Source organism: Papio anubis, chromosome 20 (assembly GCF_008728515.1).
Source record: "Papio anubis isolate 15944 chromosome 20, Panubis1.0, whole genome shotgun sequence".
Lineage (NCBI taxonomy): Eukaryota > Metazoa > Chordata > Mammalia > Primates > Cercopithecidae > Papio > Papio anubis.
The window spans coordinates 32528930-32554628 of record NC_044995.1 but is presented as its reverse complement, the minus strand read 5'-3'; the positions used below and the strand labels follow the sequence as shown (position 1 = coordinate 32554628).

At 54.9% G+C, this 25699-nt stretch overlaps 1 protein-coding gene across 14 annotated transcripts in view; it reads left to right on the top strand.

Moving 5' to 3' along the window:
• The window catches only part of GATAD2A (GATA zinc finger domain containing 2A), a 127110-nt gene extending 101529 nt beyond the window's left edge, over window positions 1–25581 (top strand). For 8 of the 14 annotated variants that reach the window (XM_031659728.1, XM_009193960.4, XM_009193956.4 and 5 more), the window contains 10 exons: window positions 9351–9483; window positions 9626–9757; window positions 11318–11407; window positions 12782–12913; window positions 13079–13246; window positions 15772–16051; window positions 17490–17788; window positions 18341–18415; window positions 18706–18901; window positions 21985–25581. In XM_031659728.1, the coding sequence (XP_031515588.1) occupies window positions 9355–9483; window positions 9626–9757; window positions 11318–11407; window positions 12782–12913; window positions 13079–13246; window positions 15772–16051; window positions 17490–17788; window positions 18341–18415; window positions 18706–18901; window positions 21985–22115 (1632 nt within the window). In that variant the 5' untranslated portion in view covers window positions 9351–9354 and the 3' untranslated portion in view covers window positions 22116–25581. The remainder of the gene's footprint in view (window positions 1–9350; window positions 9484–9625; window positions 9758–11317; window positions 11408–12781; window positions 12914–13078; window positions 13247–15771; window positions 16052–17489; window positions 17789–18340; window positions 18416–18705; window positions 18902–21984) is intronic. The other 6 variants (XM_031659727.1, XM_003915224.5, XM_009193954.4 and 3 more) reach the window with 6 other exon arrangements.
• Window positions 25582–25699: the final 118 nt, after the last annotated feature.

Sequence of the window (25699 nt, the reverse complement as noted above, 5' to 3'; positions counted from 1 at the left end):
GGACTGGGAACTGGGGGTGATGATGGAGCTGTGGAGAGGATTATGTGGAAGGGTGAATTTTCGTGGTTGGCCTAGGAGTGGCCATCATAAAGGCCCAGCAGATGTTTGCTTGGTTTTCCAAACCTGAAAAGTTAGCCTTTCAGTTATTCGATTGTAGTCATTTCCAATGCATGTGTCTTCCTGTATTTCTAAGCAGAGCATGCTGAATTTGATGTGCCTCCCTGGTGGTGTCAGCTGCTGGCAAGGTCAGGCTGCAGTGGCCTTCGTGGGCGGGTGGAGGCTGCTGGCCCACATGAGCATGGTATTAGGGTCTCCTGGGCTTGTCTCTACCACCCTCAACCAAGCCATTCTGCACGCCCCCAAGACTGGCCCCTGTCGCACTGAGGTCCTCTGGGCCTCCCTGGCTGGGCCCTTTGACTTTAGGGGCTGTTGCATTCCTAGAAGGCGTTCTGGCAGCGTGGGCTGGCCGCCTCCTGGCTGTGCTGATGCTGGGGGCGGGCACTGCATGGGGCTCCTCTGCTCTGGCTGGGGACCTGGGACTGCTCCCTTCTGTACTGAGGAAAGGAGAGTGGGCAGGGATGGGCTCACAGGTCTTGGCCAGCCACACAGACACTCTCTCTTTTTCCTGAGCTCTTTAGCCAGTGCCATGGCAGGGCTCACCATAATGGAGTCCCAGAGCGGTCGTTGGACCTAAAGTCTCCAGGAAGAATGATGGCTGGGTTTCAAAAATCCCATCTTAGCCGCTCACCTCCACGGCCTCTGTGGCAGAGAAGCAGAATGTGTTCTGTCTTCCTGGGCCCCACAAAGCAGGCCCCGGGCTTTTCTCTTAACATCCCAGCCAAGAGTAGCTCAAGTTACGGGGCGGGAGGAGTGTGATAGATGCTAAGAAAGGAGTTGAGGGATCCGCAGAGGGGCTGCGGCTGGCAAGAAGCACGTGGGGGTGGGGTGGCTCGGGAGGACACCAGACAACCCCCAGGAGTTCTTCAGTTTTTTTTGTTTGTTTGTTTTTGTTTGTTTGTTTGTTTGTTTGAGACGGAGGAGCTAGGTTGCCCAGCATGGAGTGCAGTAGTGTGATCTCAGCTCACTGCAAGCTCCGCCTCCCAGGTTCATGCCATTCTCCTGCCGAGCAGCTGGGACTGCAGGTGCCCGCCACCATGCCCAGCTATTTTTTTTTTTTTTTTGTATTTGTAGTAGAGACAGGGTTTCACTGTGGTAGCCAGGATGGTCTCGATCTCCTGACCTCGTGATCCGCCTGTCTTGGCTTCCCAAAGTGCTGGGATTACAGGCGTGAGCCACCGCGCCTGGCCTAGTTCTTCAGTTTTGGGGCACTGCCTGTGTCTGGACAACAGAGCTCCCTTTCTATCAATTGAGTGAGTGAACACCACCCCTTGTGAAAGGAAGGAGAACTGTGTGGGGTCCCAGTGAGCAGCGCCCACCCCCAGGTTGCAGTGAATGCTACCAGAATTGTATGTCAGCACACCCATTACACAGGGGCCTGCCACACAAGATATTGCCGGGACTGGCCTGGGCAACATAGCGAGATTCCACCTGTACAAAAACTTCAAAAATGCAGCGAGCCACGATCATACCACTGTGCTCCAGCCTAGGCAACAGAGTGAGAGACCCTGTTTCAATACCAAAAATTGAAAACTGAAAAAAGTTAGCCAGGCGTGGTGGTGCGTGCCTATGGTCCCGGCAGCTTGGGAGGCTGAGGTGGGAGGATCACTGGAGTCCAGGAGTTCCAGGCAACAGTGAACTATGATTGCACCACTGCAGTCCGGCCTGACAGAGTGAGACCCTGTCTCTAAAAAAAAAAAGTTGCTCAGTGGTAGGACTAACTTGGGGAACTGATGATAACACTGTCCTTTTTCTCTGTCGTAGGATTTTTCTGGGAGTGTTTCTTGAAGGCAGGTAGAGAGACTGAATGAAGCATGAGGAATTGCTTTCTGGCTTGACTCACTTCACTCCAGGTGCTGCCTGAAGCTGAGGTGCCTCCCGGCCTGCAGACTTTCTCCTCCTTTTCCATGGGACCCTCTTCACCCCCTTCCATTGTTGGGCAGCTCTGGTCTCCCACCTGACCTTCCTAGAGCTGTTCTCATCTTGAGTCTGCAGCTGTCCGGGGGGCCTCTGTGTAGGCTGCTGCTGGTCCCTCTTGTCGGGGGGAGCTTTAAGGCTCCGCGGGTAGTTACTTGGGTAAACCCTTTCTTTCCCCCTTCTCTTTCCCTGCTTTGTCCCAGGGTAGCATCTGAGGGAGGAAGTGGAGTTACAGTGATATGGGTTAGCTCCCCAGGGGCCAGGCTGGGCCATAGGCTCCATTAGCTTAGTGGTTTAAAGCAGTGAGATATTGACGTTTTTCAGTCTGTCGGTTCTGCTGGTTGGCTGGTCCTGCCCAGCTGGGCACTGCTGGTGGGGCTCTCTGGTCTTTGCAGTTGCATGTCAGCTGGGCTGGGTGTCCCCAGTGGTTTCATCGCTCACATGTGATGGCCAAAACAGCTGGGACTGGCTGGACCAGTCTCTGTGCCTGTCTCCATCTCCCCTGTGTAGCGGAGGCTAGCGTGGGCCTCTGACCCCATGGTGGTTTGGGGCAGTCAGACCTCAGCTCTCCTAGAGCAAGCATTCCAAGGGCTTAGGCAGAAGCTGCAAGGCTTCTGTGACTTCACCTCAAAAGGCTGCCACGTCACTTCCTCTGCATTCTGTAGTTTGGGAATTGAGCCATAAAACCAGCCCAGGTCCAGTACTACGGGGCCTATGAATAGATGCAGCCAGAGCCTACAGCCTCCTCAGGACTACGGAGATGGGTCGGGGGGTCTTGCAGAGTCTGGTCCGGTGTCCAGGGTTTGTCAGCCGTAAGTATTAGGGCTCCTTTTTCATATCCACAAAAGTACTTGGATTCAAAGAATAGGAGTTTGGCTTCCAGGGTCTGTTACTTTACAAAGACACATGAAGACACACAATTCAGAAATCCTTGTGAGTGGGTTTCCCTTTCCTCCAGCAGCACAACATCTGTGTGCACGAGGGAGGCAGCTGCCCACCGTGCAAGGGGGTCCATCAGTCCGCAGCATGGCTGCTCCTGAACTCACAGCCCCCACCCTGGAACCTCCACCAAGGCAAGAGGAGGAGGTGGGCGCTCCCCAGCCTTGCCAGGCCCCCAGCAGACCCAGTCTGCCCTTGGGGAGTTTGTGAATGTTCAGGTGTCACATTTCAGGACCTGTTTACTGAGATTGTCTGCTCTGTACCGGGCTCAGAAAGCGGTCAGGTCAGGCACATGTTTCAAGTTTACTCGTTGCTGTCGCTCCCATCTGGGAGCTGCAAGGCTGAGGCAAGGCGGCCTATTTGCTGCCCTTATCTTCCCAGTGTTGGGGACCCCAAGAAGTACTTTCCTCTAAGGCCCTACAATCCGAAAGAAAATCACTCCTGCGCGCTCCTAGCCCCTTCAAGGTTGCATCCTGTCAGAGCATCTGTCGGGCTTCGGGAGTCCGTGGTGCTGCTGCCATCTGGGTTTTTGGGGCTGCTGCATGTGGGCGGCTGGCTCTGAAGAGGCAGCATGTGATCTGACAGCGGGATGCTTCCACCTCACCAAATGACAGCCCTGGGGGCAGCTCCCGGCAAACAACTCCATTTCTTTCTCCAAGGTGGGGATGGACCTGATGCAGGGGACCCAGGCTGTTGGGACAGACGTCTCTCTCCATCCTAGGGGCATGCAGGGTGGCTATGAGTGCTCTCAGGAAGGTCACTGTTCCCGAGGCCTGAGCTCTCAGAGCATTTTCAGATCAGCAGGGCTGCCTGATCCCCCTGCACCCAGCCGGCTGTCTAAGGTGCCCGAGCCTCCTCAGCACTGAGGTCTCACCTCACCAGGCAGCCCTGAGAGTCTGTGGGACAGGGATTCCTCTGCCCTGCCATGCAGGAGCCATGGAGAGGGAAGTGTCACTTGCAAGAGGCAGAACCAAGTGAGACCCAAGGTGTCTTCTGACTCGCTGGGTGAGGGCTCTCTCCACAGCCTGACTTGCCTGCTGCTGTTTGAAGTCCAAGGCTGGGCAGGGGTGGCCAGTGAGCTCCAGGCCGCAGCTTGCTAAAGGAGCTACTCCACAGGGAGTATGCGGGTTCAGGGCTCAGCACCCTCACACGATGGGCTCAGCCAGCCTCTTCCCCCATCCCCAGCCATCATGGACTTAGGAGGAGATTCCTGGCTCTGAGGACATAGGGCTTGCCCCCTTCTCTGGGGCTGTGGTATCACCCCAGGGCTGGATACCCCCTTGCCCTTTGTTCATCTGGTCACCCTGGGGGCACCCTGTCCCTCTTTGGGAGCTGAGGCTGTGCCACAGAATGAGGCCATAGGTCCCTGGGTGCTGTGCCGGTGCCACACCCACTTGAAGGAGGTCATGATGGCCCCCAGCTCAGGGTGCAGGAACCTGCTTGTCAGACAGGTGCTGACATGTCACCCTGCAAGGCGGGGGGGGGGGGGGAGGGAGGGCTCATCTTCACAGGGGTGGGGTGCGGTGCAGGGAACCAAAGGCACTTAGACAGGCTTGCTGGGCCGAGGGTGGGTGGGCCAGTCACTGGGCTGTTGGGGGGCTAAGGAACAGAAACCCACCAGCCAGCCCCTCTTGGGAAGCTGGGGGGTTTCTGCTTAGACCTGCAGTCCCCCAAGTAGAACCCCAAGTTCTGCTATGACCTTCACCTCGGGGCAGGGGGACAGGGCTGGGCAGCCTTCCTGAGGCATGTTGAAGAGGGATGTTCTGTAGACAGAACACGGCCATGCCGGGCCATGTCTGTGGGCCAGGCCCCAGGAGGGTGGGGGATGTTAACAGCTTGGTTCATGTCGGGTAGGGCCTGGTGAGCCCAAGATGAGTGTTTGCACAAGGGACAAGTGGGCTGGCAGGACTGATGTTGGCTCTAGCAAAGCCCTCATCCCACCTTTACACACAGCCAGCAGTCCACTCTGCTAGGCCTGAAAGAGGTGAGGAGGAAAGCTTCTAGCGGGAAATGGTTATGTGGCTGGAGAAGGCATTGCTGGGCCCTGCCTGTCTTCCCCGAGCCAGCCTGGAGGAGGATTTCTTATCCTGAGGCCTCATTGGGCCACAGGTCATGGTCATCCCCAACTTCCCTAGTGTGTGCAAGACTTGGGGGATCTTGCTGAAATACAGACTTTGATCAAGCAGGTCTGGGGCAAGGAGGACACGCTGCATTTATACAAGTTCCGGAGAAGCTGCCTTGCTGCTGTGGCTGTGACAGCTGTGGTCAGACATTCACGGGGCCAGCCCCAAGCCCACCTACAGCCTCGCCCCCACCTGCCCCTTCCCTTTTGTGTCTGTCCTACCTGGTAGACTGAACCCTAAGGATAGAGCCTCCTTTTATCCAGGGGTTCCTCCCCACTGCCTGCTGCAGCACCTACTTTTTAAATGAGCTCTCAGCAGATGTGAGTGAGGAATGAATGAATGAATGAATGAATGAGGGAGAGGGGGATGAAGTGTGCCTTCCCTGCATACCAGGCAGGCCCATTCAGAGAACCACAAAGGTCCCAGCCTCCAAGGACGGCTCCTTCCCAGCACTGGCTGAGGGAACACTAAATATTAACCACGTACTGGCTGCTGGTTGCTGGGCAGCTGAAAGCCATAACCTTGTGCTGTGGAAGTGGGATCGTGTCTCGATTTAAGTTTATAATCCCGGCCTCTCCTCCAGGAAGTTCTATGGAAGTTCCTGGCAGGTAACAGAATTTCTGTGCTTGTGAGGTCAGGGCTGGTGCCAGCGGGTGGGGGAGTATGGGTGGTGCGTGGCAGGGAGCGGGTGAGACCATTTACGCTGATAACAGCCTGGCCTGCTTCCAGGGATTTTTGTAGGTCACATAAAATCTCTTGATCAGTGTGTTTTACATTAAGGCTTCTCAAGATGGGCAGGACGGGCTTATGGGATTTGTCCTGAAATACCACATCACTTCCAAATAAACTTGGTGCCTGGGACAGCCGCTGTAGAGTGAATGGCAGACGCTGTCCCTGGGCCACGATGCCATCCCTCCCAGCATGCTGGGCTAGGTTTCCACTGCTTTTATTTACTACAGGCAGTTTTCATAATTAAATTTTTCCCTGAAATAATGCCTACGATCATTTTGAGCCGCATGCTTTTTTCCTGAATTAACTATTTTAAAAAGTCTTGAGACTCTTAAAGCCCCTCTCCTTTAAAAAGTGAGCTTAACAAAGTTTTTCATTTTAGAAACTTAAGAGGGGCCCGTGTGCGGTGTGTGTAGAGGTGACTGGAGCCTGTGGTGCAGCAACAGTCCCCTGTGGGCCGGCGCCACACAGGAAGTGCCTGCAGCTCCACAGCCCTGGGGTGAGCCTGGCGCCTCCATTTTCTGACAGCACCTGAACCCTTACCTCCCTTCTCAAAATGAAGGCTGCGTGTCACAAACCGGTTGGAACTGGCCGTTGCCATGGTTTTCACGTTGGAAGGCACAGTTAAAGGGTCATGTGACCAAGGAGGGAAATGCCTTTGTCACATGACTTTTTGGTGGCCTGATTAGCATACAGGAAGTTCACTCCCTGCTGGCTGCTGGGATGCTGAGTGATCATTGATGGGTGGTGACATCATCTCTTGGATGAGTTATTGATTAGTCGCAAGCCAAGATGGGGCCAGGAAGCACTGTGGTCAGAGCAGCCCACTCAGGCAGCTTCAGCTACTAGGTGCTCTGGACCCTTCGCCTGCCCTCTTCCCTCAGGCAGATTTGAATTTTATTAGACGTCTCACCTCTGGAAGAACCTCACACCCTCAATAAGATGATAAGAAGTGTTAAGTCCCTTAGAGCTTGGCTGTCATTTCATTTCAGCTCGTGCTGGCCCAGGAAGTGTGTCTGTAACTCTATACGGGATGCTGCCTTGGGCCCCCGCTACCCTGTTCACTTTGGAGCCCACCTGGGTAGAGGCCAGCTGCTGCAGCTCTGTGCTGGAGCCTTGGGACCACCTGCCTCTGAGGTGCTCAGTGTGTGTGCACATCCAGGGAGCCTGGAATTAGAGCCCTGAGGTCACCTTGAAAGTCGATCTTGGGCGGCATGGGGCCGGCAGCAAGGAGAGACATGCTGGCGGTTTGCTAAGACCTGAGTGAGGTGTCCTGGGTTACTTTAGAAACAAGCTACCCAGTTCTGGGCTTCAGAATGTGGGCTGATAACCCCTTGCCTGAGGGATTGTATACTTCGAAATCGTACCTTTCTGTCCATGCCCAGGTCTCTGGTGAGAACCTAGTTGATCAGGGCTAGGACCAGCGTTCAGGTATAGCCGCCACGTAGCTCTGGTGGGTGGAATTAGGAGGGACAAGAGGAGAGCAAGTAAAGCGGTTCCTGAGTCCGGCATCTGGTGAGTCCAGGGTAGCCTTGGTGAAGCCTTAGCCTCTGGTGCTCTGTGTCCACCATTCCCTGAGGACGCAGCTCCTGGGCTTGGAGGGGACCTCAGAGGTCCCGAGGGCTGCTAGAGCAGAGCCAGGTCCTTCATCCTAGCGACGCTCCTCAACCCTGCCGGGGTCTAATTATGAACTGGACCCAGGCAGAGCGAGAGCCCGGACAACTTTGAGCTGCAGCTCCCAGTTAACTTTGTCCGAGTTTGTTCCCTGGGTCACAGTGCCACCTAGAGGATGCGTTCTGTCCTTGGCTGGTTTTCCTGCTGACAAAAAACCGGACCTGATTCACTTGGATCAAAGTACAATGAGGCTGAGGTGGGCGGATCACCTGAGGTCAGGAGTTCAAGACCACCCTGGCCAACATAGTGAACCCCTGTCTCTACAAAAATACCAAAAAAAAAAAAAAAAATAGCCGGGCGTGATGATGCATGCCCATTAATCCCTGCTACTCAGGTGACTGAGGCAGGAGAATCGCCTGAACCAGGGAGGTGGAGGTTGTAGTGAGCCAAGATTACACCACGGCACTCCAGCCTGGGCAACAGAGCGAGACTGCATCTCAAAAAAAAAAAAAAAAAAAAAAAATACAGTGAACCCAGATCTTCAGGGACAGTTTGCCTTGTGCCGTCAGCAAATGGAGCTGCTTGGTTGGGAACGAGTGCTGTCTCTGGGACTTGCGTTGGGTCAGCAACACCACAGCAGGTGTTCAGCCCTGCACCTTCAGTAGTGTCAGCTGTACACATACATCCTACAGGATCGTTCACAGGAAGGGGAAAATCAGACTGATGTGTTCCTGCCTGGGTCAAATGACGTGGGTGCCATGCGCACTTATCTTGGAGCCTGGCCTGCAGTTAGCACAGAATGAATATTTACTGTTTCCTGGTTCTGATGAATAACAGCAGCTCATCAGCCACACTCTTAGATGTTTGTGACTGTATTTTGACAAAATAACAAAAAAGGAAAGCCTGCAAGTACTTCCCCGATTGTCCCCTGGTGCTTCTCAGCTGGTAGTGAGATGCTGTGGGCCGACAGTGAGAAGGGGAGGAACAGGCCTCAGGTCAAGTTCACAGGTAGAAGTGAGTTCCCCAGACCATGGCAAATTCATTAGAAAGAAAAAGGTGTGAGGGCTGGAATCATGATGAACTGTCTCATGATGCAATTTTGAGCTGGAACTTATGGAGTGGGCAGCAGGGTAACAGAATGATGTTGGCATCCACGTGGAGCTGGAGGCAGCCAGCCAGAAACCAGTCCATGAGTAGATCAGGCCGGTAGAGAGTCTCTGGTCTTTGAGAGAACTTGTGTCCTAGTCAGTTTCAAAACAGATAGTTGCTGCTGCCACGTGGGGCCCAAGAAGGGCCATCTAGCACTTGGTGCCACCTTGTGAGCAAGCTGGCAGCCTGTGGATACACCTCTTGGTCTTCTGGGGACAGGTTGGTTGCCAGGTGTGAGGGCTGTTGGCCTGCCTGGGTGGAGAGAGAAGAAAGTGGTTCACACAGGGAGCTGGGCTCCTCTTCAAGGGGTTTCCACCATGGGCACGGACTGCCACTGGGGACGAGGCACACACGTGCCATCAGACCCAGCATGCTCAAGCCCCCACAGTGGCTAACACTGAGCAGGACCCCAGGATCCAGAGCCGAGTGTTTACACAATCCGAGGCACACGGTAGAGGGAGCGGCATGTTTTCCAGAGTCATCATGTCACTCTCAGGGGCATATACACCCTCAGCCCTGGCAACATGGCGGCAGGCACTAAGAAGTCCCTACCATCAAGGTGCCCACTGGGCACTGGGATTGGGTGCCCTATGACATGTGGGTGAGAAGAAGGAGGCAGCCCAGGTGCCGTGGGGTGGGGCTGGGGATGTGGAAGATGCAGGGCAGACAGCAGCCAGGGAGGTCTCACCTCCCTGCCATGTGTCCACAGGGGTGGGCACAGCTGTCAAGGGCACTCTGGTTACTACTGTCTCCACCCCACAGTGACATGAAATCCGAGAGGAGACCTCCCTCACCTGATGTGATTGTGCTGTCTGACAACGAGCAGCCCTCGAGCCCGAGAGTGAATGGGCTGACCACGGTGGCCTTGAAGGAGACTAGCACCGAGGCCCTCATGGTGAGCCATGTGGTGGCACTGCCGCCAGAGCCCCACTGTGCCCTTCCCACTCATGGCGCCCTTGGGTGGAGCTAGTGACGGCAGGGCCTCTGCTTCCCACCAAGGACGCTCTCCCTCAACCCTGTTCCTCTCGCCCCTGCAGAAAAGCAGTCCTGAAGAACGAGAAAGGATGATCAAACAGCTGAAAGAAGAGTTGAGGTTAGAAGAAGCAAAACTCGTTTTGTTGAAAAAGTTGCGGCAAAGTCAGATACAAAAGGAAGCCACCGCCCAGAAGGTGCGTGCCTGTCTCCCCTCCTCGCTGGGCCAGCAGGAGCCTCTGGCCTTGCCTTGATCCCATCATCAATGTCAGGGGCCAGAAAGGTGAAAGGGCTTCCTTGAGGGAGTATAGGGCAAGGTCCCGCTCCCCCGTTTGTGGACTCCAGTGTGCATTTTGGATTTAGCTTAGATGATGTTAAAGTGAATTTCAGTCTAGAGTAATCTGGATCTGAGGGTCTAAAGCTCACTTTTTTTTTTTTTTTTTTTGAGATAGAATCTTGCTCTTTCGCCAGGCTGGAGTGCGGTGACACAAATCCTTGGCTTATTGCAACCTCTGTCTCCTGGGTTCAGGTGATTGGCCTGCCTTAGCCTCCTGAGTAGCTGGGACTACAGACACGTGCCACCACAGCCAGCTAATTTTTGTATTTTTAGTGGAGACAGGGTTTCACCATGTTGGCCAAGATGGTCTTGATCTCTTGACCTTGTGGTCCACCCTCATGGGCCTCCCAAAGTGCTGGGATTACAGGCATGAGCCACCGCGCCCGCCCTAAACCTCACTTGGACAACAGGTGTCAGGGAAGTGGAGCACAGATGTCTGGTGCCACTGGAAGCATGTTTCTGGGTGAAGGGCTCTGTGCAGAAAGGCCGCCCGCACTGTGGGCGCAGGGGATGCCCCAGTCTCTACTGTCCTCCCTCCTGCTGTGTGCATCTCAGTCCCCTCCCAGCTGGACGTGTGCTGAGCTGCCATGGATCTCAGCCCCAACTCTCAGGAGGGTCCTGCTTCTGTTCCTTCTTCCCTGGAGCCTGAAACTCACTGTTGCTCTGCTTCTAGATGCAGGTTAATGGGCAGCGAGGTTAAGTTTATTTTGTTGGGCTTTTTGAGTGCTCTGTTCTGGGAAACTGCTACCTTCCGAGTACTTTAGTAATTGCCTCAGTGAACCAGAAAGTAAGTGTGTCCTGGGCAGCAGGAGCTGAAGAAAGGACAGGACTCTCCCTGCTCTGGCTTGGGGGTTTGTTTTTTGAAACCCCGCCCCCCCCGCACACCTCACACCTACCCAATTAGCAAGTGGGTTGGAAAGAGCCCTGCCTGTTTCTTTTTTCTATTTCTTTGTCACTTGCCAAAAACTCATTGAGGGACACCAAGTCTGTCACTGACCCTTCTTTAGTGGAACATGCAGCTTTAAAAAGTGCCCAGAGTCACTGTTTTCTCACTGAGATTGATATCTCCCTGCCTGGGCCATGGGTCCTTTGCCTCAGCGGCACTGCCGCCATCAGCCATTCTGTCCCCTGGAGGGCACAAGTGGGTGCCAGGACACTGCATGGGTGTCAGGGAGTGGCCAAGAAGTGATGCCGAGAGTAGTGGGTGGGGCTGCTGGAAAATCTCTTCTAGGCCCATGTAGAAATTGTCACCTCCTACCGCAGACAGGGTCACTTTCAGCCTTCAAGCAGAACCTCTGAGAGCCTGATGCCGTAGGGGAGGAAGACAGTCAGTCCTCGGTGGCAGCATTAAATCTTGGCACCTCCATGTGGGGAGAGGGCCAGGTGGCCCCTCACCTCCTGGTGTCCTGCTCTCTTGCAGCCCACAGGTTCTGTCGGGAGTGCCGTGACCACCCCTCCCCCGCTTGTTCGGGGCACCCAGAACATTCCTGCTGGCAAGCCATCGCTCCAGGTCAGTGTCCCTGCTGTGTCTCAGTGGGTGCCCTGCCGGCACTGCTGCTGTCGAGAATAGGCTCCTTGGGCTCCCAAACAGCCCTGGTCCAGGTTCTGCAAGAGGTTGCCCTTTCCTTCGGAGTAGGCTGGAGTGAGGCCCTCCAGTCCACAGCCCAGGGAAAAAGCATACATGCACTCTCCAAGCCCCACGGCCCAAAGTAGGCCGCTGTTGATGTCACAGACAGAAATCATGGCCAACACTGGAAGGGGGCGTTCCAGTGAGTGCCTCTAGCAAGTCTGATCTCCCTTCATGTTGACTCTTCTGGCCAAGAGAGCCTTCTTCCAGGGCCTCCAGGTGAGGGGCAGAGTCTTTCTCCCAGCCATATGGCTGAGGTCGGAAGAGGCCCTCCTGCCCCTCCCTCTCAAACAGGCCTGAGCCCCCAACTTGCTCTAGGGGGTGACCATGCCCATCCTGCCATGGACCGGCCAGTGTCATGTGAGAATGAACTGCCATGTTGGTGGGACTCACTCAGGAGTGAGCCCAGGTTCGCACGGCTGTGGTTGGAGTCCTGGTCCTTGTTCCAGTGTTTAGAATCAGTAGTCATCTTTACTAATTTTGTGTTACACATTCGCCTTGTTTGTTTGAGACAGGGTCTTGCTCTGTAACCCAGGCTGGAGTGCAATGGCACGACCTCAGCTCACTGTTGCCTCTGCCTCCTAGACTTAAGCCATCCTTCTGCCTCAGCCTCCCAAGTAGCCAAGATTACAGGCGCACACCACCATGCCTGGGTAATTTTTCTGTTTTTTGTAGAGATGGGGTTTCACTGTTACTCAGGCTGTTCTCAAATCTCTGGGCTCAAGAGATCCACCCGCCTTGGCCTCCCAATGTGTTGGAATTACAGGCGTGAGCCACCACCCCCAGCCAGCTAGCTAGCTAAATCTTTTTTTTTTTTGGTTCTGAGATGGAATCTTGCTCTGTCACCCAGGTTGGAGTGCAGTGGCTCGATCTCAGGTCGCTGCAACCTCCGCCTCCCAGGTTCAAGCAATTCTCCTGCCTCAGCCTCCTGAGTAGCTGGGACTACAGGCATGTGCCACCACGCCCAGCTAATTGTTGTATTTTTAGTAGAGATGGAGTTTCACCATGTTGGCCAGGCTGGTCTCAAACTCCTGACCTTGTGATCTGCCTACCTCGGCCTCACAGAGTGCTGGGATTACAGGCATGAGCCACTGCACCCATCCATAATTTTATTTTTTAACTTTTCTGCTACTTAAAAAAACCAAACCAAAAAAACTTGTATGTACTTTCATAAAAGCAGTAAAACTGCTTGCTTTAAAAAAAAAAAAAAGGAGTGGGAGGGGTCCATGTAAATCTGGGTCTTGGTGTCGTTGGCAGACCTCTTCAGCTCGGATGCCCGGCAGTGTCATACCCCCGCCCCTGGTCCGAGGTGGGCAGCAGGCATCCTCGAAGCTGGGGCCACAGGCGAGCTCGCAGGTCGTCATGCCCCCACTCGTCAGGGGGGCCCAGGTAAGCAGAGCTGTGCACACTGGGGAGACCTGGCAGCCTCAGCAGTTGTCTACCTTGAAAGTAGGGCCCTTCCCAGTCCTTGGGGCCAAGGTGCCTGTGCCTTCCGGTCCTCCTCCATTGTTGATCTCAGTCAGATTTCTTGTTCTTCCCACCCTACCCCAACAGCAAATCCACAGCATTAGGCAACATTCCAGCACAGGGCCACCGCCCCTCCTCCTGGCCCCCCGGGCGTCGGTGCCCAGTGTGCAGATTCAGGGACAGAGGATCATCCAGCAGGGCCTCATCCGCGTCGCCAATGTTCCCAACACCAGCCTGCTCGTCAACATCCCACAGGTGAGGGCTGCGCCACACCGGGTGAGGGAGAGTGTGTGTTCCACCTGTGACTGCTCCCCTTGGACCCACGTTCTGGGGCACAGTAGTGTCTCCCCGGGCTGTGTGGCATGACCTGCCTTGCTCCCTCAGAGCCAGGCAGGGGCTTGGACTTGAGCTCCTAGGGGCAATAGGGCTGTGTGGGTCGTGGGCAGACTTGCTGTCCAGCACAGGTGGGCAGCTGCCGAGAGGGGCAGTGCACCGACCTGAGCTGAAGGTGGGGTCTGCTCACCAGCCCCATGGCCGAGGAAACAGCACGTGGCACACAGCAGGTTTAGGGGGATAGTCGAGGCCCAGGAGAGGCCGGTGATGGGCCCGGAGATGCCTTGGGGTGCCCTGGAGCCCATGCCGCCCTCCCAGCAGTGGCTTCTTTCGATCGCCTCCTCAGCAAATGTTCTCATGTCACCAGGCGCGCCTATTCTTAGCCACACGTCCCTTCACCTCTGTACAGAGCCTCTGAGATGGGGAGGGTCTGTCTCCACCCCCTGGAAGTAGGATGGGAAGAGCAGGACCAAGGGGCGGGCAGGCTGGAAACAGGCGCCTTGGCTGACAGATAAAATTACCAGGTCCGCAGGGGCTTTTGCTGCTGGGCGTGTTTGCTCTTTCTTCCTTCTTTGGCACGATTTGTTCTTGCCTGCCTGCCCTCAGACAAGAGCGAGACTCTGAGCAGTGTCCCTGCCTGCTTTTGAAGGTCAGGTTCGAGTGTAGAGAAGATGGCTAGTCCTGGACTGACCCAGGCAGGTAGTTTCATACACCTGTGAACTTTTTTTTTTTTTGGAGACAGAGTCTTGCTCTGTTGCCCAGGCTGGATGGAGTACAGTGGTGTGATCAAATATCTTTATTTTGAAACAAGTGTCTTCCTCTTGCTCAGGCTGGAGTGCAGTGGTGCGATCTTGGCTCACTGCAGCCTCTACCTCCCAGGAGATACTCCTGCGTCAGCCTCCCGAGTAGCTGGGACTACAGGCGCCTGCCACCATGCCCAGCTAGTTTTTGTATTTTTAGTCAAGACAGGGTTACACCATGTTGACCAGGCTGGTCCTGAAGTTCTGACCTTAAGTGATCTGCCTGACTTGGCCTCCCAAAGTGCTGGGATTACAGGTGTGAGCCACCACGTCCTGCCCACCCGTGAACTTTTTTTGTTTGTTTGTTTGTTTTGAGATAGAGTCTTGCTCTGTCGCCCAGGCTGGAGTGCAGTGGCGCGATCTCGGCTCACCGCAAGCTCCCTCTCCCGGGTTCACACCATTCTTCTGCCTCATCCTCCCGAGTAGCTGGGACTACAGGCGCCTGCCACCACGCCCGGCTAATTTTTTTGTATTTTTATTACAGACAGGGTTTCACCGTGTTAGCCAGGATGGTCTCCATCTCCTGACCTCGTGATCCGCCTGCCTGGGCCTCCCAAAATGCTGGGATTACAGGCGTGAGCCACCACGCCCGGCCCCACCTGTGAACTTTTATCCAGTCCTTTCTGTTGTCTTTGTGCCCTGAGGGTGGGCACAGGCAGTCAGTGGCCGAGAAGGTGGTCTGCTCCTAGCAGGGCTTGGGGAGGCTGTGAGGGGAAGGAGTAGGGGAACTGGCTAGTCAGGGGTGACGGAGGCCTGGGTTTGGTCTCAGTTGCTGAGGGGCCAAAAAACTGGCAGGCTGGTCTCTGGGAGCCTTCGTTGTAGGGTGGGACCCTGGGAAGGCATCCTGGACACCTTGCGCCCCACAGTGTGGCATTTGCAAGTCACTGGGTGTGTCCATTTTCTGGGGGTGGGGTGCACAGCTTTCCTCATATTTCCAGAGGGGTCCTCAGCCCCCAAAAGCTAAGAACATTGGCATGTGGTCAGTTCTGGGTTTCAGGGAGAGCCCCATCCAGCAGTTGTGGGGTTGGTGGAGATAGTCAAGGGTCTGCTTCTGGGATCCAGGCAGGACTGTGAAGTGGCACTGCAGCAGCGAGGACTAGGTGGAGGGTAAGGGGAAGAGGTTGGCCTAGGAGCTGCTTCCCCCATCACCCCATAAGAACTCAGGGACTACCTCAGACATTAGCATCCCAGGGGAGCACGTGCAGAGAGGCTCATGGGGGTGCTGCGGTGAGCACTCTCATACCCTGTGAGAAGGCAGTAGGCCAGGCCGTAGCCAGAGGACAGTGGCCCTGCTGGGCAGGGTGGTGACCTCCAGAAGCTGGTGACAGCCACGTGGGTGCCCTCACAATCACATGACGGAGCGCGGCAAATTATAGATTTTAAGTGTGTGCGGTGTATCTGGTAAACCTTTGCGCGCCTGTGCAGATGAGCAGTCGCCTCCTAGGGTGGTGTGTTTCTCGCAGCTCTCCCTGCTGCCCTGGCTTCTAAGAGCCTGTTACCATGGCTGGGTTCACTTTCGTAAGGATGCCATCGTCAAGGGGACTGGTTAGTCAGTGCAGTTGAAGGGACCTCGGGCATGGGGGCGCTGGGGAACATTCCTCTGGGCAGGCACACAGAGCGCCCTGACTGAGTTCTTGTCTCCCAAAGCCCACCCCAGCATCACTGAAGGGGACGACAGCCACCTCCGCTCAGGCCAACTCCACCCCCACTAGCGTGGCCTCTGTGGTCACCTCTGCCGAGTCTCCAGCAAGCCGACAGGCAGCCGCCAAGCTGGCGCTGCGCAAACAGCTGGAGAAGACGCTACTCGAGATCCCCCCACCCAAGCCCCCAGCCCCAGAGATGAATTTCCTGCCCAGTGCCGCCAACAACGAGTTCATCTACCTGGTCGGCCTGGAGGAGGTGGTGCAGAACCTACTGGAGACACAAGGTGCGTGGCCTGGACCCAGTGAGGTTGCTTCTGCCTCTGGCCTCCAAGGGTGCCCCCTGGGTTCTTTCCAACACACAGCAGAGGCTGGGGCAGGGCTGCCTAGCCAGGAGGGTCTTGGGTAGGCTTGGCAGGAACACCATCAGTGCCACTGTGGAGTCTGGACACTGTCCTCTGAGAGCCAGGCCCTGAGAGGCTCAGGGCCCAGGGGGACGGGCAGTAGTGGCCTCCATGATGTTGGTGTGTGGTGGAGTACAGGTGAGGGTGCACATCTGTGGGAGACTGACGGGGTTGGCCTCCACAAAGGGCTCTCAAACCAGTGTGGGGTTGTGACACACAGGCAGAACCTTCCAGAGCTTCGAGTGCTCCCAGCTTCTGAGGAGGGAGAGGGACAGCCCACCCCATTGCCCCCGCCTGGGCAGGCTCGCACGATCACCCTCTTCAGGGGCAGTGTGGAGTGCACCTTGTCCTGGGGGATTTAAGAATAAAAGGGTGGCCGGGCGCGGTGGCTCAAGCCTGTAATCCCAGCACTTTGGGAGGCCGAGATGGGCGGATCACGAGGTCAGGAGATCGAGACCATCCTGGCTAACACGGTGAAACCCCGTCTCTACTAAGAAATACAAAAAATAGCCGGGCGAGGTGGCAGCGCCTGTAGTCCCAGCTACTCGGGAGGCTGAGGCCGGAGAATGGTGTGAAGCCGGGAGGCGGAGCTTGCAGTGAGCTGAGATCCGGCCACTGCACTCCAGCCTGGGCGACAGCGTGAGACTCCGTCTCAAAAAAAAAAAAAAAAAAAAAAAGAATAAAAGGGCATCTACAGGGTGATCAACACAGCATTGGAGATAGCCAGGTGGGTGGATCTGGGTGGGTGAATTGGCCCCCAGGGAGCCCCTGCTTCCTGGATGTGGAGACCAAGGATGTTTCTGCCCACAGGTTGAGGTAGGGGTGACACGAGTAGGCCAGGAGGCTGAGTCCTCTTCTGGTGACTGCATCAGACCCTCAGAGCAGAGGAGTGGGCAGGACTGTGAGGGGCCCAGGGCAGGGGCAGTTTCCTCCTCAGGACATGGGGCATTTGGGGGTACCCCCTCCTAAGAATGAACTGAGCACCTCAGCAGCCACAAAGCACTGGCTGGGTGACTTGCCTGTCACCCTTATTAACTCGTACATAACCTAGGGTGCCCACCACATCGAGGCAGGGCCTGGCATGGTCCTTGCTGGTTCTCAGTGGTGTCATGTCCAGCGGTGGGTGGGACAGGAGGCCGACGTTTTCTGAAGCTGTTCGGCCTTGGCTGGCCCTATGTCCACATGTCATTGGTGCCCAGTAGGCAGTTGCAGAACGAACAGACTGCGGCGACTGAGGCTCCAGCATCCTGGGCTGGGGGCGGCCAGGGCCCTGACTGTCATCCTGTCTCTCTGACGTGAGCCACGTGCTGTCTGCTTGCAGCAGGCAGGATGTCGGCTGCCACTGTGCTGTCCCGGGAGCCCTACATGTGTGCACAGTGCAAGACGGACTTCACGTGCCGCTGGCGGGAGGAGAAGAGCGGCGCCATCATGTGTGAGAACTGCATGACGACCAACCAGAAGAAGGCGCTCAAGGTGGAGCACACCAGCCGGCTGAAGGCCGCCTTCGTGAAGGCACTGCAGCAGGAGCAGGAGATTGAGCAGCGGCTCCTGCAGCAGGGTGCGGCCCCTGCACAGGCCAAGGCGGAGCCCGCCGCCGCCCCACACCCCGCGCTGAAGCAGGTGAGCCTGGCCTGCTGCCGGCAGCCCCAACCCTGGGAGGCAGAGGCCGCTCCACGATCCGCCCCACACCCTCACTGCGCCGCCTGATTGTTAACTGCGCGTCTAAATTGCAGTTAATGGTGGCGTTGGGCGGCGAAAACACTAATTTGCAGTGTCTTTAGATTTTGTAGCTCTCACTCGCAGGCTGCCGGCTGACAAGTACTGCTTGTCTCCAAGGACTTTTCTGAAAGCCACGTTGAGATACCAAAGGGGCGTTTGGAAGAAATGTTCTTGCTAAATTTGGAGAGGAACAAGTTTGAAATCAAGTTTTTTGTTCTCGTGTTGTTTTATTTTAATGTTTCTCCTTCCCACCCTCTGTAGACCCGAAGCTCCCTTTTGGCAATTTTTGTCTTCTTGGAAGTTATTTGCAATTCACTAAACACATTTCCTCAAGATCCCCACGCGGCGCCTAAAGTCCCCGGGGGACGGGCCTGTCCTGTGGGGCTCCCCCTCGGTCACTCTGGGCCAGCCAGCGGACGGCACTGACTTCGCTTTTAACCCCCATTTGTGTAGGTCATAAAACCCCGGCGTAAGTTGGCGTTCCGCTCAGGAGAGGCCCGCGACTGGAGTAACGGGGCTGTGCTACAGGTCAGAACCGCGCCGGGCGCCGGGAGCCCCGCGCCCCCACCGCAGCGCGTGACCACGTCAGTCGCCGACTGTCACGCTGCCTCTTCTATCTGTCTCTCCCTCTGTTTCTGTTTCTCTCTCTCCCCTCCCCCACCCCTCTGTGTAACTTACCTGGTCTCCTGATTTTGGACTTTAGGGACCCCGTGTGGGTGGGAAGAGGTCAGCCAGAGCAAGGAGAGGCTGCGCTGAGTGTCTCGCCCGCTGCTGTCTTTTTCCCTGTGTGAGCCGTCGCCCCCCTCTCTCCACTGCAGGCCTCCAGCCAGCTTTCCCGGGGTTCGGCCACAACTCCCCGAGGTGTCCTGCACACCTTCAGTCCATCACCAAAACTGCAGAACTCAGCCTCGGCCACAGCCCTGGTCAGCAGGACCGGCAGACATTCCGAGAGAACCGTGAGCTCCGGCAAGGGCAGCGCCACCTCCAACTGGAAGAAGACGCCCCTCAGCACAGGTGGGTGGCCTCTGCAGGACTCCCCAGGGGACCTACCCATTGCAGGGTCCACCCTTCCTTATCGTAAACAGAGGCACATGTGCACCCGGTAAACACAGGAAGGCCTGCTTCCCAGACCCGCTTCCCAAGCTCGACCTCCTTGGACTCTGGCTTTCTCTCCCGCCCCTAAGCAGGACACCCTGAAGAAGTGACAGCCGCAAGCAGATAGGAAATAGTAACTACCCTCACTCTCTGCACCCAGGCTCAGCCTTTGACCCGCAAAATGTGGGCCAGGCCTGGTTCAGAGGGTGCCCCCACAGCCATCCACATGGACTCTTGTCAGCACACACCCCTGTCTTGCCCGCTCAGGGTTCCCCATTTCTCTTTGTGCCGCAGTGAACATCCTTTTTTCTGTCATTGTGCCATCCATGCTGCGGTCGCACCGAGTGGTGCAGAGTAGAACAGTAATGCGGGGCAGGGGGTGCGCCCAGGGCAGGGGCCAGGCTCACCTAGGGCAGGTCGTGGAGGCCTTGCCGGAGACGGTGTTTGAAGAACAACCAGTGGGGGTGAAGGCCCTCGAGTGGGTTCTCCTGAGTCAGCTGCGGCCCCACCGTCCCTGGCATGGTCCCGATGGCCTGTTTATTTTCTCACGTATGTGCTAACATTAGAACAAAAGTTTAATATTTATTGTGTCCACCAAAAATGGGGAAATAAAAGGTGGTCAGGAAGGGCCCAGTTATGGAGATGGGCACCCTCTGGGAGAGGAACCAAAGTGTCCCACATGCACCCTGAAGCCTGTGACCCTGCAGGTAGGAGAGGACGGTCATGAGACAGATCCTAGGCAGAGTGGGGGAGCCTGAGAGTCTGCTGAGCCTGCCGCTCTCCTAAGTGAGGGGCGTGCCCAGGTACCAGGCTCTGCAGGAGCAGTTCAGGAGAGGGCAGATGTTCGGCTGCAGAGGAATGCAGGCAGCCTGGACAGTTGAGTGCGCTGTCATCAAAGGAGCCAGCCAGATGTTCTGCTCAGCAGGTTTAAGACAGCTAAGGACTCACGGGCTGGTCAGAAATTACTCTTGTGGGAAGTTTGAAAGTATAAGAAAGAAAGTAGGAGAAGTCTAGCCGGGTGCGGTGGCTCACACCTGTAATCCCAGCACTTTGGGAGGCCGAGGCGGGTGGATCACAAGGTCAGGAGATCGAGACCATCCTGGCTAACACGGTGAAACTCCGTCTCTATAAAAATACAAAAAATTAGCCGGGCGTGGTGGCAGACGTCTAGTCCCAGCTACTCGGGAGACCGAGGCAGGAGAATGGTGTGAACGGGAGGCGGAGCTTGCAGTGAGCCGAGATCGTGCCACAGCACTCCAGCCTGGGCAACGAGCAAGACTCCGTCTCAAAAAAAAAAAAAAAAAGGAGGGGTCGATAAGTGTGTGCATGTGGGCACGGTGGTGGAAGTCATCTGGAAGCCGTGTGTGTGAGTATGTGTTTGAAGTTTGAAAGAAATAGTTGAAAGCACTGTTTCCTAAAAGAGTTACCCCGAGGGTTTCAAGAGAGTGCCTGGCAGCACCCAGTTGGCAGGTTTCTGGAGTGCTGCCCTTGCACATAGGGATGGTTCCTAAGAACATTTGACCTGGAAACACTTTTTCCACAAGATGTATTAGCCACCACTAAAAATACTCTTAGGGCCAGACATGCTGGCTCTCACCTGTAATCCCAGCACTTTGTGAGGTTGAAATGGGAGGATTGCTTGAGCCTAGGAGTTTGAGACCAGCCTGGGCAACATGGTGAGACCTTGTCTCTACAAAAAAATAATTAGCCAAGCATATGGCATGTGTCTGTGGTCCCAGCTACTCAGGAGGCTGAGGGAGGAGGATCGCTTGAGCATGGGAGGTTAAGGCTGCAGTGAGCACTGATTGTGCCACTGCAGTCCAGCCTGGGCAAGAGTGAGACCCCATTTCAAGGGGTCTGGGGCAGCCCTTACCCTCTGGTCAAAAATCCTACGTGTACTGGGTTGGGGGCATTTATTTATTTTCCAATTATAAAAGTGATATTTGTCTATCATGGAAATTTGGAAAATACAGAGAGAAAAGACTGTGGCAATGGGTTTGCCCCAGTGTCTCCTCTTCCCTTGAGGGTGCTTTGTGGAAATGTGTGCCTTGCGTTGGCTACTTTGTGTGTTAATGAGAGACCCTTTCTGTAAGCATTAAAATTTGAGCTGGGCACAGTGGCTCGTGCCTATAATCCCAGTGCTTTGACAGGCCAAGGCAGGAGGATTGCTTGAGGCCTGGAGTTTGAGACCAGTCTAGATAATGCAAACCACAAGACTTCATCTCTACAAATTAAAAACAACCACCACCAAGAAAAAAAAACACTTGAGGGTAGCAGATAGGTTTTTTCCTTTTTTTGTTTTAGTTTTTGTTTTTGTTTTTTGTTTTCTTCTTTTGGAGACAACTTCTTGCTATGTTACCCAGGCTGGAGTGCAGTAGCACGATCATAGCTCACTTGCAGCCTGGATCTCCTAGACCCAAGCAATCCTCCCACCTCAGCCTCTGGAGTAGCTGGAACTGCAGGGATGTGCCACCATGTCCAGCTGATATTTTTTTAGAGATGGGGCCTCGCTGTGTTGCCCAGGCTGGTCTCCTGGCCTCAAGCGATCTTCCCACCCCAGCCTCTCAAAGTGCTGGGATTCCAGGCTGAGCCTCCGTGCCCAGCTAAGATAGTTTTTCATGGCTGCATAGTATTCCATCCTGTATTATTATCCTGTTGCACAAATTTGTTTATGGTTTTCCACTGTTCTAAGCAGCACTGCGGTCAGTGCCTTCATTTCTGTAAACACAGGTGGCTGCTGACCCTCTGATGATTGCCCTGCACTTGGGATTACCTTGGCAGAACCTGGAAATGTCAGGGCCATTGAGTTGCTGCCTAAATACTCTTTAGCTCTGGGGCCTGGGATTTGAAACGTTGATTGAGTTAGTAGTGTGGGCAGCTTCGCAAGGGCTCCTGGGTCCTTAGTGTGTTTTGGGGCTGGGGTCTAGGCACCTGTGACTGGGTTCCTCCCAGGAGTCCTCCTGACGAGGGCCTTCTCGGCTGGTTGCTCTGTTCTGTTGCAGGCGGGACCCTTGCGTTTGTCAGCCCAAGCCTGGCGGTGCACAAGAGCTCCTCGGCCGTGGACCGCCAGCGAGAGTACCTCCTGGACATGATCCCACCCCGCTCCATCCCCCAGTCAGCCACGTGGAAATAGTGTGAGCCAGGCCCCGTGGAAGACGGGCTCCCTCCTTCCCCACCTGGCCCCCAGTCTAGAAGGACCCACTGCACCACCCTCCGCTGGCTCGGGAAGACACCGTGCCCGTCCCAAGAGCAAGCACCGGCCGTGCTGCAGAGGCGAGACCTCAATTCTTGGCTGCAAAGTTTCATCAGGGCTGGGGGGCTGGTGCCGCCTCATAGGCGGACAAGGATCATCGCTGGGGAACCTTTCCTGTGGGCTTTCTTCCTTTCTCTCTTTGCCTTTAGTTTGCCCGACACCAGCAGAAAAGTGGACCTTGGGGGTTGGTTCTGCTCCCGGCCCCCTTGTTCGGCCCCTGCCGGCACACGGGCGGCTCACCCTGGACACTGTGACGCGCATGGGCAAGGCCAGCGCCTGGGGCTTCTGAACCGAGCGGGGCGTTTCGTTTTGTTTTTGCTTTTCCCCGTCTTAGGCTCCCGATCTTTGACTGCCTTCCCATGGCGATCTATAAGTTGAAAGATTTTTTTTTAATCACCTCATAATGATGGAGTTAAAAGTAAACCGTGCAGACCCTGGGGTCCCTGTTGTGCGCTGCGTCGTCCCGCTGGCCCTGTGCCCTGGAGGGTGGGCGGCTTATGGTGCCACAGCCCCTGGCAGGGACGGCCGGCCCGCCCCGGTAACTGATGGACAGATGCAGGATGACAGAGGCAGCCCTCGCTTCAGCTGAACGCTTCCATTGCTGCTGGTTCTGGAGACCCTCGCCCCCGGACCTCTCAGACTTAGAAGAACAAACTGAGGAACACACCCAGCCAGAGAAGCAGGGATTCCAGAAGCTGCCCGTGAAGGGAGGAGGAGAGGATCCGGTCGGCAGCAGCCCCGAGCAGGAAGCTGGAGTGGGGACTGTTGCGGGGTTTTTCTGTTGTGGTTTATTTTATTAAATTCTTTCCTTTTTTCTATTCATTTCGATGGACGCAATCTTAAGCCACCCTGGCCTTGTTCTTAGCAGGTGAACGTGCACAGGTGTGTGGAGGTCGGGAGGCGCCGTCCAGGTGTGCGGCGAGCCGCTGCGCACAGACTTCAGGTTTTCCGTTTGGGTCTAGTTTAGAACCTGTCCTTAAACCTAGGGGTTGCTGTCAGGATTTGCTTTCAGACTTTTTTTTTTTTTTTTTTTTTGTAACTCCCTTTAGAGTCTACAAAAATGTTTTAAAAGGATCAGGTCTGCTTTTAGTTTCATTTTTGTTTCTTTCCCGTCCCACTCTTTAAAAACTGGATCCATGAGGAAAGGCAGAAGCCGTACTGTGTCTCCTTCACGCTGGGCCGGCTTCTTGCTGTTGCGAGGGCGTCCTGTGCCCACGTACATGCGTGTGTCTCCGTGAGGACTGGGTTCCACCAGTCTCAATTGAGCTCCAGCCCTGGTTTTTCTACCCATGCAGTTAGGGGATTTAATTTAAATTTTTTTTTGTAGGGCTGCCGCCTTCAAACACAACTGCTACAACGTTCTAATAAAGGCTCATTTAACCCCCAGGCTCCTGTCGTGTGAATATCCTAAGTCTGTAGGAAACTTTTTTGATACACCATAGAAGACCTAGTTTTGGAAAACATTATCTAGTTTTTTGTTGTGCAAACCCCCAAATTTCTCACTGATTTTTGTTTTTTTGTGCGTAACTTGGATGGGCTGAAGAAGGTGAGGGCAGGGTGGGGAAGGGTGGTTTTCATTCCAAGATCCAGGGATTTGGGGAAAAGGAAGGAATTTGATGTTTTTTGGGGTGGGAGGGGAGGGTGTGTTTTTTACACCAAAAAAAAAAAAAAAAAATTCAAGAGTATGCAAGCATTTCTATTCCTCGCATTTTTCTGTGTGCCTGGCAAATAAATACCTGTCTCCTACGACCCTGAGCTGTTAGCCCTCTCTGTTCCATGACGGGGGCCAGATCTTCCAGCTCCTCCCGGAAGGAGCACCCAGGCTGGCTTCTTCCCACTGAAAGCCCTGCCCGGCGAACCAACCTCAGTTCTATGCAGTGGCTGGGGATCAGGCATCCAGGCCAAAGTCACCTCTGCGTGCTGCAGCTTGGGTCAGCTGGGTCTGACCAGGGGGCCAGATCCGAGCCGCACCCGCCGGCCCCCAGCCCCAGCTCCAGCTCCTGACCTCTCCCAGCCTGGCCCAGCTGTCCTTTCAGGGCTGATGACTGTCAACCCGTCCTTATGGACTGCTGCCCCTTGAAAGGGAGAGGGTCAGCCCCAGGTCCCCAGGGAGTATTCCATCAGGGACAACGTACATACTGTGATATAGTTTTTTTTAAATAATTTCAGGGGGCAAAAGTGTGAGATGCCTTAATCTTTGCTTCATTTCTGCTGTCTCGAGCACTCTAGCCCATTATTTCCTTTCAGTTCCTTGCAGCATAACCTCTATGATAAGCCCCAAGCGGGTTGTTGTATGATGACGTTTATGATGTTCCAGGTGAAGGCATTATTAAGTACCTCTCTGGGTGTGGGGTTTGGATTCATCAGGATAGCTATTGATTGATGTTTAGGGTGTTCTGCCTGCAGCAAAGCACACCCTCAAAACCGGCCAGTGCCTGGTCCTGGTCTCTCTTGAGAGCCCTACCAGGATCAGGTTCCTGCAAGCCGTCAGAATGTGGGAGCCCCCAGCCCAACTGATTGTAACTATCCCCTGTTATCTGTGACATGAACCTCCAACAGCACCTGGAAACTTCCTTCTGTCGGCTGCCCTGTAGACAGGGCTGGGGAGATCTCAGAGTTCACACCTCGCCTGTTGTAGTGGAGGTGGGGGGTAGGGTTTGGAATGGCCAAGTGCCCTTGGAGCCTCCCACAGCTATGGCCGTCTTGACCTCATCCCAGGAACTCTACGGTGACATCAAGAACTATCTCTCTGATGAGGTCTGTAGCAGCCCTTCTCAGGGTGGAACAGCCCACAGTGCTAGTGGCTCCTGGTCTTTCCTGTACTCCGCGGACCTTGGTGAAGCAAAAGCTTCAGGGCAGAGGGAATGGGGCGACCCAGTGGCAGCCCCACTGGGCCTCGTGGCTCCCACTCTCCTATTGGATGTAGAGGCAGGGGAAAGACTTCTCTATACAAATATTCTCATCGCAGGGGTCGCCATCACAGAAGGGATGATCCTTGCTGCTCTGCTATAGGGTTTTTGATGCCGAGCTATGCTGCAGATGATGTTAACCTAAAGAACTTGGACTGAGCTTTTAAAAAAGGACAGCAAACAATTTTATAATCCTTAAAGTGTAATAGACGGTTACACTAGTGCAGGGTATTGGGGGGGCTCTTCGGGGGTGGAGGCTGTCACTTGTATTTATTGTGACTCTAAATCTTTGATAGTAAAACAAATGTAAAAAGAAATGTTTGCCACCAGATGGGAATAGAAGTTCCAGTAAGCAGGCTGGAATGGGTGGCTATACGTTGTATCACGAGGAAGTTTTAGACTCTGAAGGATAATAAATGGATGATGTGTCAACTGAACTTTTCTTTTGTCCCTTCTGCCCTGGCTTCTCTGTATTGTTTCGTCCTAGCTTCCAAGGCAGGTTAGAGGGAGATGGAGGATGACCCTTTGTTAATAAGAGAAGCAAAGGGCGGGGTG